This window comes from Corvus moneduloides, chromosome 4 (genome assembly GCF_009650955.1).
Source record: "Corvus moneduloides isolate bCorMon1 chromosome 4, bCorMon1.pri, whole genome shotgun sequence".
In the NCBI taxonomy this organism is placed as follows: Eukaryota; Metazoa; Chordata; class Aves; order Passeriformes; family Corvidae; genus Corvus; species Corvus moneduloides.
In genome coordinates, this window is record NC_045479.1 from 19,834,541 (window position 1) to 19,850,088 (window position 15,548).

The 15,548-nt window shown below is 43.2% G+C and overlaps 1 protein-coding gene across 1 annotated transcript in view; it reads left to right on the plus strand.

Moving 5' to 3' along the window:
* The window catches only part of STAB2 (stabilin 2), a 76,553-nt gene that overhangs the window by 30,101 nt on the left and 30,904 nt on the right, over positions 1-15,548 (plus strand). The window contains exons 19-34 of the mRNA XM_032106275.1: positions 172-258; positions 778-889; positions 2,113-2,293; positions 3,308-3,401; positions 3,594-3,752; positions 4,151-4,246; positions 4,996-5,091; positions 6,071-6,118; positions 8,918-9,054; positions 9,423-9,537; positions 10,469-10,546; positions 10,711-10,803; positions 10,929-11,036; positions 13,445-13,576; positions 14,526-14,651; positions 15,240-15,296. Of these exons, the coding sequence (XP_031962166.1) occupies positions 172-258; positions 778-889; positions 2,113-2,293; positions 3,308-3,401; positions 3,594-3,752; positions 4,151-4,246; positions 4,996-5,091; positions 6,071-6,118; positions 8,918-9,054; positions 9,423-9,537; positions 10,469-10,546; positions 10,711-10,803; positions 10,929-11,036; positions 13,445-13,576; positions 14,526-14,651; positions 15,240-15,296 (1,719 nt within the window). The remainder of the gene's footprint in view (positions 1-171; positions 259-777; positions 890-2,112; positions 2,294-3,307; positions 3,402-3,593; positions 3,753-4,150; positions 4,247-4,995; positions 5,092-6,070; positions 6,119-8,917; positions 9,055-9,422; positions 9,538-10,468; positions 10,547-10,710; positions 10,804-10,928; positions 11,037-13,444; positions 13,577-14,525; positions 14,652-15,239; positions 15,297-15,548) is intronic.

The window sequence follows — 15,548 nt, forward strand, 5'->3', positions numbered from 1 at the left end:
CCTGGTTTTTAAAAAGGCCATTGTAGAGCTGGTTCTGGTTCAACACAATGCTTTTCAGAGACAGTTATCTCTATGGGCCTTTCCCAGAGGGCCAAAACACAAAGATTTGGTCTTTGTGCCCTGCCTCTGCCCTAAAGCACTGAAAAAGAGGATATTCCCTTTATTTTGCAGGAACCAAAGTGTTGCAAAGGCTTCTTTGGCGCTGAGTGCAGACCGTGTCCAGGAGGTTTCTCCAAACCCTGCTCAGGAAATGGGCAGGTAAGCAGAGCATCCAGCAGCACCCTGCACTCCAGGGGAGGAAGGATGAGCTATGTCCCAAAAGTCCCAGGAGCATTTCTGCACAGCAGGAATATTGGGCTCCACAAGGGCAGCCCCCTCCATCTGTGTGCAGTGATGGCCATGAATTTCAGGTTCAGTTATAGGCAGGAGGGAAAATGAAACTGTCCCCTCTCAGATGTCCAAATTGCAGATTTCTAGGGTGCCAACACACAGCACACAGGCAAGGCTGAGTGGCCCATTCTCATGCTTTTAATTTGCACAGCACAGAGTAATGGCCCAGCTCACTATTCTCACATAGAAACTGCAAAGAAACATAGAATATACAGCAGTAAAGAAAAAGCATACGGTTTTTGCTTTGAAACACCTTTTTCAGCAGAACTGGGGTTCTTCCTGAGAGTCTATCAGAGTCACAAAATATCAACAGGCATATAGTCTCTTTTCTAGGGTAAAGACTTGTTTGAATTCATACATAACAATCAACTCCCTTCCATACCACAGTGCATGGATGGCCTGGGTGGAAATGGCACTTGTGTTTGCTCTGAGGCATTTCAAGGCTTGAGCTGCCAGTTCTGCTCAGACCCTGGCAAATATGGACCTCAGTGTGACAAAGGTAAGTGCAGCTGTACAGCCTCAGCACAAGAGCATGGGCTATTTCTTTTGGACCCTAGTGATGTCCAGGTAGGAGTTAACTGGTTGCTAAATAGTCCCTGTGGAGGATGAGAAAGATGTTCCTGGGTTATTTTCATTTCTTATTTCAAAGGGACACATCATAAGCCCAAGGTCAGTGCAAATACTCTAAATTACTTTTCCCATGGGGCATAGCTTGTTTTATACTAATTTATTGGGTTTTTTTAATTCCTGTCTCCCTCACTTAAGTAATTGAAAAGAAAATCTTTGCTATTCTGTTCCCATCTGCTATTGCCCACAACAGAACAGATTCTGCCTGCAGTGACAACCATATATAATCTAAGAAAAAACAGATCTATAAACAGGTCATGTTGAGGCCACTTAACTACCCTTACTGAATAATTTCTGATCTATTTTATAGTTTATATTCTGCACTGACAGATTTAATCCTACTGAGCCAAACCATAATACATTTGAGAGTTTACAGCATACATAACATCAAACATACATACATTCTGCATCTACAAAACAATTTTTAGTCTTTTTTGCTATGAAACAGCATGCCAGTCATGAAGCATGGCTCACTTGAAGGTTCAGAGGTACATGGACAAAAGCTGAGACACGAATTCCATAAGGAACTGTGGCAGTTCCTATACTCCAGTCCCACCAAAGTAATAAGTGTTTGCTTTACTGGTCACCACTGGCACTACTTTGGAATGCACAAAGCTTTCCTGCTGTGTCCTTTAGGTACACTGCTGTGCCTCCCAGTAGCACTAATCCACCCAGTCCTAGAAAAGTGCCGGTAGGTCTGTGCTGCTGCTCTGTGTACCCAGCACTTTGCAATCTGTGGGATGTGTGGGCTCAGTGTTTAAAGGCTTACCCTATCACTGAAAGCACAGCAAAAGTCATGCAATTAATAACTTTAATAGTCTAGGACATAGCATTTTGTTCCTACTTCTCTGAAGCACTTTGAAATTCATTGATAAGTGCACTGTAAAAATACAACGGGTTTTAAATAGTTACCCATAAAACACACCGGGAAAGACATGGCTAGGATTAACAAACAAGTCCTCCATCAAAGTGAGATTAAAAAATACAAAATCTTAGATTCTTGAAAAAAAATGGGAAGAGCTGATTCATAAGAGATTGTAAGGATAAATGCCTTTTTCCACTATGGAATTGCACATTGTAATTGATCTCTGGTAGAGTGCCTCTGCCTTCATGGGCAGTGTGATAACCGAGTAGACAGCGATGGGACCTGTCTTCCTGGATCATGCAGAACTGGATACACAGGGAAACTCTGTGAGAAGCAGATTGTTCCCTGCGAGCCCTCCCTGCAGCTCTGCCATGCACATGCAGACTGTCATCTTAGCAATGGCACAGTGAGGTAAGTCAGTAACTTGCTTCAAATTAATATTCACTATGCTGCAGCTCCTTCCCATTTGTCTGACCAAAACTGTCCCTGGCAGCAGGACACACACAGCAGTCACTGCAATACTGCTATGCAGCAAATAAGCAATCATGCACCACATCAGCCTTGAGTTGCAAGATAATAATTAAGAGTTCTCAATACCCTGTACCTCATATATTTACCACTGAAAGATAGTTGCATACAGATCTGATCCTCAGTTAAAAGGCTCCCTTCCTACCAACATCTACAGAGGCTTTTAGGAAGCTCTTATTTCTAACCATCCCTTAGTGATCTGGGAGTTTAAACCTTGCTGAAAAAGAATGAAATTCTCTGTTTGGGGATAGATATCTCACTCTGGTCAGCTCTGATACGTTTTTCATGGCACAGCACTACCGAATTCAGCACAGGTTCCTCAGTTCTGACAGGACTGGTCACAAAACTCTGTCACTGCTACAGCTGCCTTGCACTTGCCTCAAGCTCACCTTCACATGCAGCAAGTTCGCCTCTTGGTGCAGTGTATCCATGACGAGTCACAACAAAGCACAATGGGGGATGCTGCAGAACCTGAGAGCTTAAGTAATTCCCTCCAACAAAGGTTAATCCTGGGGAGGGACCCTGGGAGACAGGGGGACTCACTGTCTTGCATGCATTTCAAGGAGAGAGCCATCTTGTGTCGCTAAACAAGAGCATAGGCAGCCCATAAATAATTTAGAGCTGTTAGCTCAACTTTGCAATGATAACGTCAGCTCAGAATTAATTTCACTCCCTATCTTGTACATAGAGAATGGATCCCTGATTTGAGTCAATTAACCCAGTCAACATTTTGGAAAAAAAACCCCATAATGTGCACACTTGAGCTACTTGCATCACGAATCCAAGGTTACCGATTTTAAGCTGCCTATAAATAGCACGTTGCAGTGGAAAACAATCACTTCACTTTAGAGCTGTCCTGTCACGCCTAACGCCTCCTTCCTCCTCTTGTCTCTGTAGCTGTGTTTGCAAACCTGGCTATGAGGGAGATGGCTTGAGCTGCAGCAAAGTTGATCCTTGTGCTGCTTTAGACCCTGGTGGCTGCAATATCAACGTAAGTATGTGCTTTTCCCACAGAAAGGTAAGCAAAGGGGAAGGTTTTGCCAGAAACTTTTGCAGAAGAGTCAGAGTTTTCATTGGAGTTCCAGGCTCTTTCCCCAGACACCACAATGGCTTAGACAAGCCTTATGGCTAAAGCCAGCTGTCCCCTAAGAGTCCTGAATGGATGCCTCTGCATGTCCCCCAGGCTGAGTGCATTCAGACAGGCCCGGGGGAGCACAGATGTGTTTGCCAGGCAGGATGGACAGGCGATGGAAGGGACTGCTCAGCCATCAACAACTGCCTGCTGCCCACCACGGCACGGTGCCACAAGAATGCCACCTGCATATACGTTGGGCCGGGTCAGGTAGGTCCTCACATTCAATGCCACCTTCAGCGCAAGTCCTCAACCATTTTGCTGTGCCAGAGCTTGCACTTCCTACCCTCTTTTCTTCCCCAAATCCTCCTCTCCCTCACAGCCACAATGTTATTTCCACATGGTGCTCTCTACCCAAAACAGTCTCCCTAAATTCCTATCCCAGTGCTGCCTCCTTTCTATGTGGTGGGGCTCTGGCAGCAAACACATTTTTTGTAAGTGCATTAGTAGATGTCAGGAATAAAGGTCTTCTGGAGATATTAATCAGTGTCATTCCACTGAAGTCAGTGCTAAGCTACAGAAACACAGAGAAACTAATTCACTGTGTCTAGAACATGTACACTATTTTAATCATTTTAATGAATTGCTGTGTTTTGTCGAAACGACAGAATGACTGTAAGTGTAAGGATGGATTTCAGGGGAATGGAATTGAATGCACACCCATAAACTCGTGCCTGGAACAAAATGGAAAATGCCATCATCTGGTGAGTAATTAATCATTCCCCGAACAAAATGTTCAGATACATATCACACCTCGCCTCTTGCGCACACCATAGAATTTATTTGCCATTTCAAACCTGCAATTTCTGTTTGAGAAAGCACTTCCCAAGCAGTTCTACAAGCACAAAAAGCTCTGTGTGAACCACATCAGTGTGGTACATGAGCTGAGGACAGGCTGCAAAGGGCTGCTCCCAAATCTGCCAGTACAGAAGGATTATCTCGAGCCTGCAATAAATAAATGCTGTTTCTCTACCAGCAATTACAACATGGATGCATTATCCTGTTAGGATATTTACCCAAGGCAAGCATCTCTACCCAGGCATCTATCAGCTTTATCAGTAGCTGCATGTGCTCTGCTGCAGCCTTTAGTCCCAGCCTCAGGTGGGGCACAGGGACAGAGCTGAAGTGAGGAGCACTGGGGAGCAGAGCATGGATCTGCATAGCCAAGTGAAAGAATAGGGCCCAGAATACGTAGGGAAGAAATAAGACAAGGGGGAGCAAGGGTTTCGATTCCTACAGACTTTGTGCACGGTGGGTAGGTGAGGGGGTTAGTGCCCTGGGCTGATGGAGTGTGTCCTATAGGAAGGTGAGAACACCCGCAGAAGATGGTAAAAAGATCCTGTGTGAGTTTATGCTTGTATATAAATGGGTCCTAGTAAGAGGCTTTACAGATCATCATTGCTGGAGTGGTCTCCTGAGTATTTGACAAATTCTCTCTCTTTCTGGTTTGAAGGCAACTTGTCAGTTTGAGTCTTCTCGTGGCTGGGAGTGTGTGTGCCCAAAGGGCTACGAGGGGGACGGTAGAATATGCTACGGAAATGCTGCAGAGGTAAGTAAGGTGGTCACTTCCTCTGGGCACAGGACCTACTGCACACTAGATCTTAACCACAGAGAATGGCAAAGCCTTTATAAACAGTCAGAAAAACATGATGCTCACCAGTGATCTCTGCAAAGAGTGTTCCAATGGGAGACACTTGACTGACTCATAAATGATCTGTTGTGTTTAGAAGCATGGCTTAGAAAGGGGCCTAAGGGAGCAGAGCATATTTCTGGCTTCAAACAAATTGAAAATTTGAAAGTGAAAACAAATTGAAAAATGCCAGTCCCAAAGTCCAGACCTGCAGAAGTGCTAAGCACTCACTTCCCAGCTGGGAGCATCAAGCAGTCAGCTCTTCTGAAGTTCGGCACTGCAGTCTCTCTCAGTGGAAATGATCAATTTATCATGTTGAAACAAACTGTGATGACCCACAGGCAGATAAAACCAAAGCAAGTCAATTGGTGAAATAAATATGCATTTAAAAGCACAGAAAAAATGGAAGTGTCCTCAGTTTCAGCTCCTGGCAACAATCTTACATGGCTCTCAGCACTATCTGCCACCCGTGCTTATACTATCATCTATCTCTGTTCTAAGTACTGTGGCAGAGTAAGGGCTGGGTGATGTGTAAGATGTACAAATACCAGCTAAAACAACATATATTTCAATTAATTTTGCATGGAGTTAAGAGAATAATTAAGTTTAAAATCACAGGAAATTAATGCTTAGCCTGGGGTCAGCACATGATATGTACCAAGATCAGGTACACACCTAAGCCCTAAGCAATGGCCTGATTTTCAAGAGTTGGTAACTCACCATTCCCATTACCAGAAAGCATCAGGATTAAAAAAGCATTTATATCCTCTCTTTTCACACACACTGAAAACATCCTCCTCCATGTCACATCAACCAGGCCGGACAGTGAGTTACACCAGAGGCCAGAGCACTTTGGTAATAGCTTACAAACTCACTGATCTCTCTTCTTTCTAATCAGGAGCTATCCACTCTGTCAGAAGCATCTGCTTTTAACCAGTGGGTTAATGTAAGTACACTTCACGGTTAATTTTTGTAGAATGCTCAAGTTTGCAGAAAAACATGAGCCTTGTAGAGTTTAGAAATGGGAACCTCACAGCAATATCTCCATCAGAGAGAGGAAGCTGAAGATCAGGAGAGGCATCAGGGTGCCTTTCCCACCAGTCATGGAGGGGTTGATCATCTAGTTCCCTATTTCTGCCTGAAAAACAACTTCTGAACCCAAATTCAGCAAGTGAAGCTCCATAAGCAGCAGAGCTGGTTCCAAGCCTGCTCTCTGAGGCAGGGAGCTACATAAGCCATGCCTAGCTTTGAATGAAAACACGCTGCAGGCCAGATGACCAGCAGCAGGGTGCAAAAGCAGACACTGAACATGACCCCAGATGGCTCCTTCCAATTTCTCTCATTTGATAAAATGACAGGTGGGAAGGGAAGACAATGCCTTACCCTCCCTATTTTCACTGTGCTCCACAGCAGGAAAATGCAAGTGTGTGGCCAGTCAGTGTGCTGCTGGCACAGCAAGAGAGCAGGAAAAAACTCAGTCCGTGCAGGCCTGACTCAGGTGCAGGAAATAGAATCATAGAAGGGTTTGAGTAGAAAAGGACCTTTAAATGCCATCTAGTCCAACCTCCCTGCCATAAAGCAGGAACATCTTCAACTAGATCAGGTTGCTCAGAGTCCTGCCCAGCCTGACCCTAAATGTCTCCAGGGATGGGTCATCCACCACCTCCCTGAGCAACCTCTTCCAGTGTTTCATCACCCACACTGTTAAAAAAAAAAAAAAACAAAAAAAAAAAAAAAACAAACCACAAACCACACCACTTTCTTATATCTAATCTAAATCCATCCTTTTTCAGTTTAGAACCATTATCCCTTATTCTTTTGCAAAAGATCCTGCTAAAAAGTCTGCCCCATGTTTCTTACAAGCTCCCTTTAAGTACTGAAAGGCCACAAAAGGTCTCCCTGGAGTCTTCTTTTCTCCAGGCTGAACAACCTCAATGAGGAAAGAGATTAACTTGTTTGGCTCCAGCTTATGGAAGAAACACCAAATTAGTTTTTGAACCCCGAAGTTCTGGATACATTGGTTGTCACAATCTACTTTCTATTTTCACATGCTGTCATTTATTACTGGGCCAGCAGTAACATTAGAGGTCCTACCCTACTGTGATTGGCACTGTATGCAAAAAGGTCAAAACCAGTCTCTCCCAGAAAGAGCTTAAAACCTGAATATAAGAGGGCTATAGCAAATACATGGCAAACAAAAAAGAACAGTGATGTGTTAATGAATAGCATCAGAAGAAGTCACAGCACTTTAGTTGTTTTCAGGCTTTTCAAAGGTAGATGGCTTGGGGATCATTAAAGCACATAACTGCAAGGAACACCTCAGGGAGCTTCTTAAGAGAGCTCAATGCGGCTAATTCAGGTCAGTTGTCTGCCTGGCCCTGAGCTCAGATTGTGGCACTGGACACTACAGAGAAACGAAAGAATTTAAAGGAATTGGGCACAAGAGGAAATGCTGCTCACCTGTTACTGTGCTCTTTAGATAATGAGGGAACAAATCAGAGGGAAGATTCTGTATAATCTACTGAAACAGATGTGGAAATTTCTGCTACACTTCAGAGAAATGCTATCACTTAAACATCGGTAACTACAAACATGAGCGAAATAGGGATATCCATCTGTGAGGTTTTAACTTTGTACTCGAGCAGGAATGTGATGTTTACCATTTTTCATAACCAAATATTTTTCTTGCTAGTCAGGAAGGATGAGAAGGGGAAGTTTGTTGCTGTTTCTATACTTAAATATTTGGAAGGTGATAGGGACAATGGCTAGAAAGAAAGATGATTTTAACAGAGACAAAATTCCCAACTATTTAAGGGACCTGATTCCCTTCTTGACTTAAAACCCAATATGGGTAATGAAGGACTATCCAAAGCAAACCATCTTCTAGGCAGCATACCAGCTGCAAAAGGTAGAACCCAAACTCATTGCTCCCTCAAGTTTTGCAGTATCAAAAATGGCAAGTTGTGGAGTCTGTGAAAAGTTTGGAGAATCCCATCTTCAGCAAGATCACCTGTAAATATTTAGCTCTCCATTTTTTACTCAAAAAAAAAATTTCCACACAAATGGAAAAATCCTCTCCAGTGGAGGCTCTTTCCATCCTTAAGGCAGCTAAAAACATGGAAGATGAATTAATTCATGCACGCCACAGATCTCACAATCCCCATCTAAAATTAGATCTGTCAGCAGCAAGCTCCACTGCAGTGCTTAGTGGGCACAGATAACTCTTGGACATCTTGAAAAAAAATCCCTGCCATGTTAAATAGTCTTCTTCCAAATGGGAACATTGTGTCACAGGAGTTTCTTATTTCATGGTTCATAATCCTTCTATCTATTAAACAGCATGGAGTGCTCTGTAAGATCAAGTTACTTGAATTTATCAGTAACCACTAGCATTTATCACCACCATGCTTTTTTAAACATTCAAGTGCATAATACAAGATCTATGAGAGAGGCTAACTTTTGTGGGAGTCAAGTTATGTGTGCCCTAATAAAAAACAATCCTGACCTGAACATTATTTGTGCCCTTTAAATGCTGGCAATCTATTCTGTAAAAAATAGACACTCATTTACCATTTTTGTACAGCTCTAAGTGCTGCTGTTCAAGTCATTGCTCAGTATAATAGTTTTTCCTTTCCAGGCTGGTCACAAAGCACGTCACATACTCCACCTTGTTTAAAATGTCACCAGCTACTATTTATAGACCATCCTTAGAATGAATTATTTTACCCTCTTTACTTTCATGCAGGAGGCCAAGATAAACTCAATGTTGTCCACAACCTCAAACCTAACTGTGCTTGTGCCTTCTCTGCAAGCAATTGAAAACATGGATGAAGATGAGAAAGCCTTTTGGATGTCAGAAAGTAACATTCCAACTCTCCTTATGTACGTTAATGGTTTGGGGGGTTGGGTTTTTTAATTAACTCCTTTCAATGCTGGACAAGCCTTTGGTTTGAAGCCACTAGAGCAAGACAGGTATTTTGATTTTAAAGGAAGGGCATAGGATTCCCTTTTTAGTTCCAGTGGTATAAATCTCTGTAGCAAGTCCACTGGAAAAAAAGGCATTATTTGTATTATGTCAGAAATGTTTAAAGGCCAAGCTAAGACCAGAATATGGCTGAACAAGGTGTTGTAGAAGCAATTCCTGTTTAAAACCACGGTTTTAAAGCACACTAAGCATACCTATCTGAAATAAGAGAAAGAAAAAAGAGAGAGAAAATACAAAACATTCAAATCCAGTTAATTTCCTTTAGGTATCACATGCTGACAGGAGCTTACAGCTTTGCTGATTTCCAGAATTTATCGTCCTCTGACATGCTGCCAACATCGCTACAGAGCAAATTCCTACACTTGTCTAAAGAAAATGGGGTGAGATGACCTGCAAACCACTGTGGTATCACACACCAACCCCTGACCATCACCGCCACTGACTTTCTTGTATTACAAAACCACGCAGACATTATGCTTTTTTTAAAAGAGACCATGTCATAAAATTAAAGGCATAGTTCACGTATACCGGGTCCTCTGGCAGAAACATTAGCTTGTTCATCTCCACCACTTGACATCACTGAAATTTGTCCACAATATTATTTATTTCTAATGTCCCAGTAGCTGCTGCAAACACTGGACAGTCCTGTAACCAAGTAGAAGGGCAGTCTCTGCCTGGAGCAGCCTTTGTGGGCTAAATTAAGACAAAGAGCATCAAGGAAACCAAACAACCGAGTTCAGGGAACTGGGAAGGTAGGAGGAAGCAGTGATAAGACATCTCCACATATGCAACTTCATAGTCCTAAACCACCTGAAGGTATCTTTAATGGTAAATAACAAATTACAGCCCTTCCCCCTCAGCCTTTTTATTAGGTAAATTTCACCTTAGGAGGAGGATTTCCTGGAAATACACAAGTCACATGTAAGCACTTCATCCCCATTAAGGGAGGGGGAAGTTCCCCCCACCTCCACGCAACAAAGGAAAAGTTATGAACAGGGTCCTTCAAAGCTGCACAGAACTGGGAGGGTGTGGTGGGGGCAACTCCACCTACCCCAGGTAACCACTCCAGGGCAAGCCAGCCCAGGGCTTTGCCAGTCTGCACACAAGGAACAGCAAAGAGTCCTAAAGTGCCCTCCCCCGTGTGTGATTCCCTGAGGGTAACCCAGCCTCTGGTGGGGACAGGTGTGAGCGGTGCCATGGTGCAGCCCTAGGCAAGCATTAGGGAAGGTGTGGAAATCCACAGGATGAGCTGCTGGGAAAACACCACCCCCACAATGCCAATGCAAACCCTCTCTCCTCTCGCTTTTCCAGAACCTGACCCTCGAGGGCGCTCACTTTGTGGCCAGTGACATCGCATCCACAAACGGGGTCATTCACGTAATTGATAAGGTACACAATATATTGATAAGGATTTGCTCCTCTGCACCACAAGCAGTGCAGAACAGTTAACCGCCCAGAAACTACTAACAGGCTGAAAAACCTGTTTGCACAGAGCAGCACTTTGTCCTGCAGCTGATGCTTGCAGGCGATGTGGGATATCTGCTCCTTTGCAGGTGCTGACCCCGCTGCGCAGCGCTGTCATGCCGAGGCTGCTGGCCCGCCTGGAGCAAATGCCTGACTACTCCATTTTCAGGGGCTACATTATTGTAAGCTTTCACATCATTTTCACGGTGTTTTCAGGACAGAGGAAGCTCTCTGCTTTGTTTGCATTTCGGACTAGTGTCAGGCTATCAGTGGTGATTCTGATTTTATTTAATGTGTTTCACAACAGCAATACAACCTGGCTAATGAAATAGAAGCAGCAAACACATACACAGTCTTTGCCCCAAGTAATGATGCCGTAGAAAATTACCTAAAGGACAAGAAATCTGCTACTCTGGTATGTACTACTCACAAGGCTTGTCCTAACAGCTCAGTATTTAATCTTTGTTTCAAGTGAATGGGTTACAAGGACACGGATACAGGAGGAGATTTGTTTCCCAGAATTCCAGTAAGTTAGGTTTTGTCTAGAACACCAGAGAAGGTGAAATGGGATGGATCCACCTATATTTTCCTGACTTGCTGGAAGAGCCTAGCTATATGTTCTGTGTTTTGGCCTTCTTTAGATTAAAAACATGGTGATTTCCAAGACCTCTTATCAGTAGACTTTTTTTTGGTTTGGGATTTTGAGAGAGTTTTTTGTGTAAAGAAGATCAGTACAGGAGTGATCAGGAAAAACACTGAAATGAGTTTACTGGGTGAGTGATGTCCTCACGCCCAGAGCTAGCTTATATTATTTTGACAGCATACCTCAGGCCGCTTTATATCTCTTTATTCTTGTGCCAGGAAAATGTTTTAGCTGCAGCAACTCTCTCTCTGGCATTTGTACCCTGACAGAGTTACAAGTTCAAACCCCCTTCTCAACCCTATTGGTTCCCTCCCAAGATAAGCTATCCTTTTTCTGCATCTTCCCAGCAGCTTTCTTCGTATTTTCTCCAATTTGGTACAGCTTTATGGATTGCCCATATCAAGAGCCACGCACCTTTCAGAGGAAGCTTCACCCATGACTGGCATTAATTCTTCCCTATCTCTTCCAGAAATAGTTACCCTGCCACATTCTATCCCTACTTGCATGGTCTTCACACTTACAGCCAGGAAGCTGAGGAGCACAGGGTTCAAATGACTCATCCCAGATCATTTACCAACAGTAGACCCACGGCAAAATCCCATGTTCACAAGTGATCAAGCTCCATCTGCTCAAATGACTTGTGAACACTATTTTAGTTGTTTCCTGACAAAACATCATCATTTCCACATCACTACAAGAAGAATTTATGACAAACTTTGAGAGACACATAGGACATCAGTCCCAGTAGATCTGGATTACACACACACACAGAAATAATTTTCATTTCCACTACTCACCAATGTTTCTTCAATCTTTCTGCCATCCTCCCAACCTTTTGTGACATGGCAATCTGGCCAAAAAAAAAAAAAAAAATCAGAAAACAACCATAAGGTTAAGTCTGCCTGAGGCTTAACCTCCTTGTGAAACCCCTGGGACAACTCTAGTGCAGAGGGAAGAGTTTGGCACAGGGAGGAGACCCCATTTCTTGGCCCTGATGAGGTGAGATATCCTAACTCTGCTGGTGATTAAAGACAGAAATCAAGATGGATCAGAGTTAGATTTTCTTCCAATTCATCAAATTCAGGATATTAAATTGGGCTGGACACTGATGGAGATTAGCTCTATCTTAATTCCCACTTTCTCATCTGCAAATATTTCTTCGCCAAATCTATGGAACAGGGCCAGCCCTAAGAGACATCAAGGCCACTCTTTCACTCTGTGGGCACAGCCAGACCACATCACAAATCTCACATCCTGGAGCTACTTCATGCTTTCACACACTTTTGAAGGAGCAGAAGAGCCAGGAGCAGCACGGACATTTGGAACAAGGGAACAGTGAGAAACAGGATTTCCCACAAGGACCTTTTACTGCAAAGGCAAAGTTGCAGCAGCACTGTCTGTTGGCTAGGCAGCTCCTAACCTCTCCAAATGCCCCAGCTCCTCTCACATTGGTCAATCTCTCATCAACACATCCTGCCTCTGCTTCCTCCTCTCAGTAGGGTAGAGTTCTGGGAGTCTCCTGCTTCAAAACAAGATGCAGAAGCCTTGGGAAGCCCACACAAAATTTTGGTGTGCAGAAAGTAACTTCATCACTTTTCCATGAAATACGAATATACTCAACCAACTAGGCATAGAAAACTTTTCAATTAACAGACATGACTCTCAGTCTTTACTGACTGAAGATGTCTTTAAAGATTATAGATATAAATATATATATATATATATAAATTATTCTAAACATTCACCTACAGTTTATTCCCTTATAGGTTACTCAGGGATTCCTAAAGGAATAACGAATAGGTATGGAAAGATTACAATAGCACTCGTGAATATACAGCTTTTGATGTCAAAAGAACCCATGAATTTCAGAGGCCTAAAAAGTCATCTGACTTTTCCCTGAGTTTATCAGCCAACCCTATGCACAAAAACAGATGTTTCAGGCTCAAGCAAACCTTGGTCCTCCCAGTTTCATTGTCTTTCATCCTCCATGGTCAATAAAATTTTCATTATGACAAGAATGCAGGCTCTCTACAGGAGTAGATATTAAATATCTGCCTACTGGAGAAGCTTCTCTTTAAATCCAGGCAATTTATGTTTGGCTTGAACCCTTTGGAAAATGCTTTCCTTAGTAACTTTTCAGGTTTTGTTACATAACTCTGAATGTAATTGTGTGTTGGCAGGATGAGGGCCAAATCCGCTATCATGTTGTGCTGGATGAGAAGCTCCTGAAGAACAACCTGCACAATGGCATGCACAGGGAGACCATGCTGGGGTTCTCCTACCAGGTTGGGTTCTTCCTCCACAACAGCCAGGTACTGCAGTCTGCACTTGCTGGGAGAAACAGGTTTCCTGCTTTTTACAACTCCAGCTTCAACTTTAAACTGACACACAGTCAAAAGGAACTGTGCATCCCTCATTAGCTTCTGTGACTTAACAGCACAAAAGTTGTCACTCAGATGCAAGGCCTGTCTCAGACCTGCTCAATTCAAAGTCACCCTTGAAGGTATCTTTGATTGAATTTGATTTCAGTAGTGCTGTTCACATTTAGATTGAATTTTAGACATCTGTCCCTAGCAACTACAAGCCTGCATTGCAAAGCAGTCATTAATCTGACTTCCAAGGGCTATTAGAAACCTGCCCCCAATTATAAAACATTAATTGTATCTTCTGGGGAGTTAGTCCACTTTCAATCCTAGGAGCTCAAAGCACTGGGCAACAAATATCAATTGCCTTTCAATACCACTTGTGGAAAAATCAGGCACAGCAAGATTAAGAGACAGGGCCAGGAAGCGAACTTGGTCCTCCTTTTCTGTCCTGGAACTCCCTCTGGGTATAGGCAAAGGAAGAAAGCTCCTCACCAGCAGAGTTTCAGCCCTGCCCTTTGCTCTGGTCACAGCTGAGCCTTGAAAAAGCACCTGCAGTGGGACTGCTGCTGGTGAGAGCACGATGGGAGTGGGGGGTAGCATCGAGTCAGTTAAAGTCTTCCTTGAAAGAGCAGCTGCTGGAAGGGTTTCCTTGAAGCCCCTCATGCCCCAGACACAGGAAACCCACCTTTTTTGGCATGCTTTTGCCATGCCTTCCAATGCAGTGAAGCAGTTAAATGGAGCAGCTGGAATATGAGCAAGTGCCTGATGCTAACTACCTTTGTTGGTTTTGCTTAAGTGATCCCTATGCCTTTCCCTTTCTCCCACCTCCCGCTGCTCAGGTTACCACAGAGCTGTGGAACACCTCTGGTGCTAACTGATTGCATGTCTTTTGCAGCTATATGTAAACGATGCTCCTATAAGCTATGCAAATGTTGCCACAGACAAAGGAATTATTCATGGGCTGGGAAAGGTCCTGGAAATCCAGAAGAACAGATGTGATATCAATAACACCGTGATCACTGTAAGTGGTCCTGTTTGTATAGATGCTTAAAGGCCCCTCAGAGAAACCTACAGCCAAACACAGCTCAAATGTGTAGGACATGTGATATTGCTTCCCAGCAAGGAATGCACACATTTTCCACAAAGGATATTCCTACCAGAGTTTTAGCATCTCCTAGGACAGCTTTGGTCCTGAAATCAGTGTTCTGACAGCCTGGATAAAATATAGGCAGAGTAGCTCAGGAACAAGACATTCTTGAGCTCTAATATTCAGATAATAATAATAATAATGCAGTATTCTGTGTCTTTGTAGCCAGGTTACTTGTTTATAAAGTGGGAAGCATCACTTTAGAAGAGCAAACAAAAATGACCAAATGATTTTTCCCTCTTCCCCTTGGGGGAAGAGTATTCCCACAGAGGCGCTCGTAGGGATATCCTTCCTTGCTGAGCAGGACAGCTTCCCTCAACGTCTTTACCTAATACGTTATCCTAATAATGCCCCTCAAGGACTAAATTTAGAAATATGGCTGGAAATCATGTTTTTTCCATGAAACAACCTGCCTGCAGCTCTGTACAGTCTGTTAACTACCTCTCATCTGCGTTGCTTAAGGAGAAGTGCAGAATTTGTTCACAACCATCAAGTTGTCCCCCAGGAACAAAAGAAATAGTAAGTATTTTTTCATTAATGCTAGGGTTGTTGACTTTTTTATATCAAAACTGACTACAGATGCATTCAATCCTGTTTTTAATATAATTGCCTCAGTTTCAACAAAAGATACAGTATTTACTTCAGCCTGCTACATATAATGCTTATAGTCAATAGACTCAATCCACCCTGACCTTAGAGATTTTTTTTTTTTTAATCTACCTGGGATCAAGGTAGCAGAAGGGCAGCTTAAAGATAAAACTAATCTTTCAA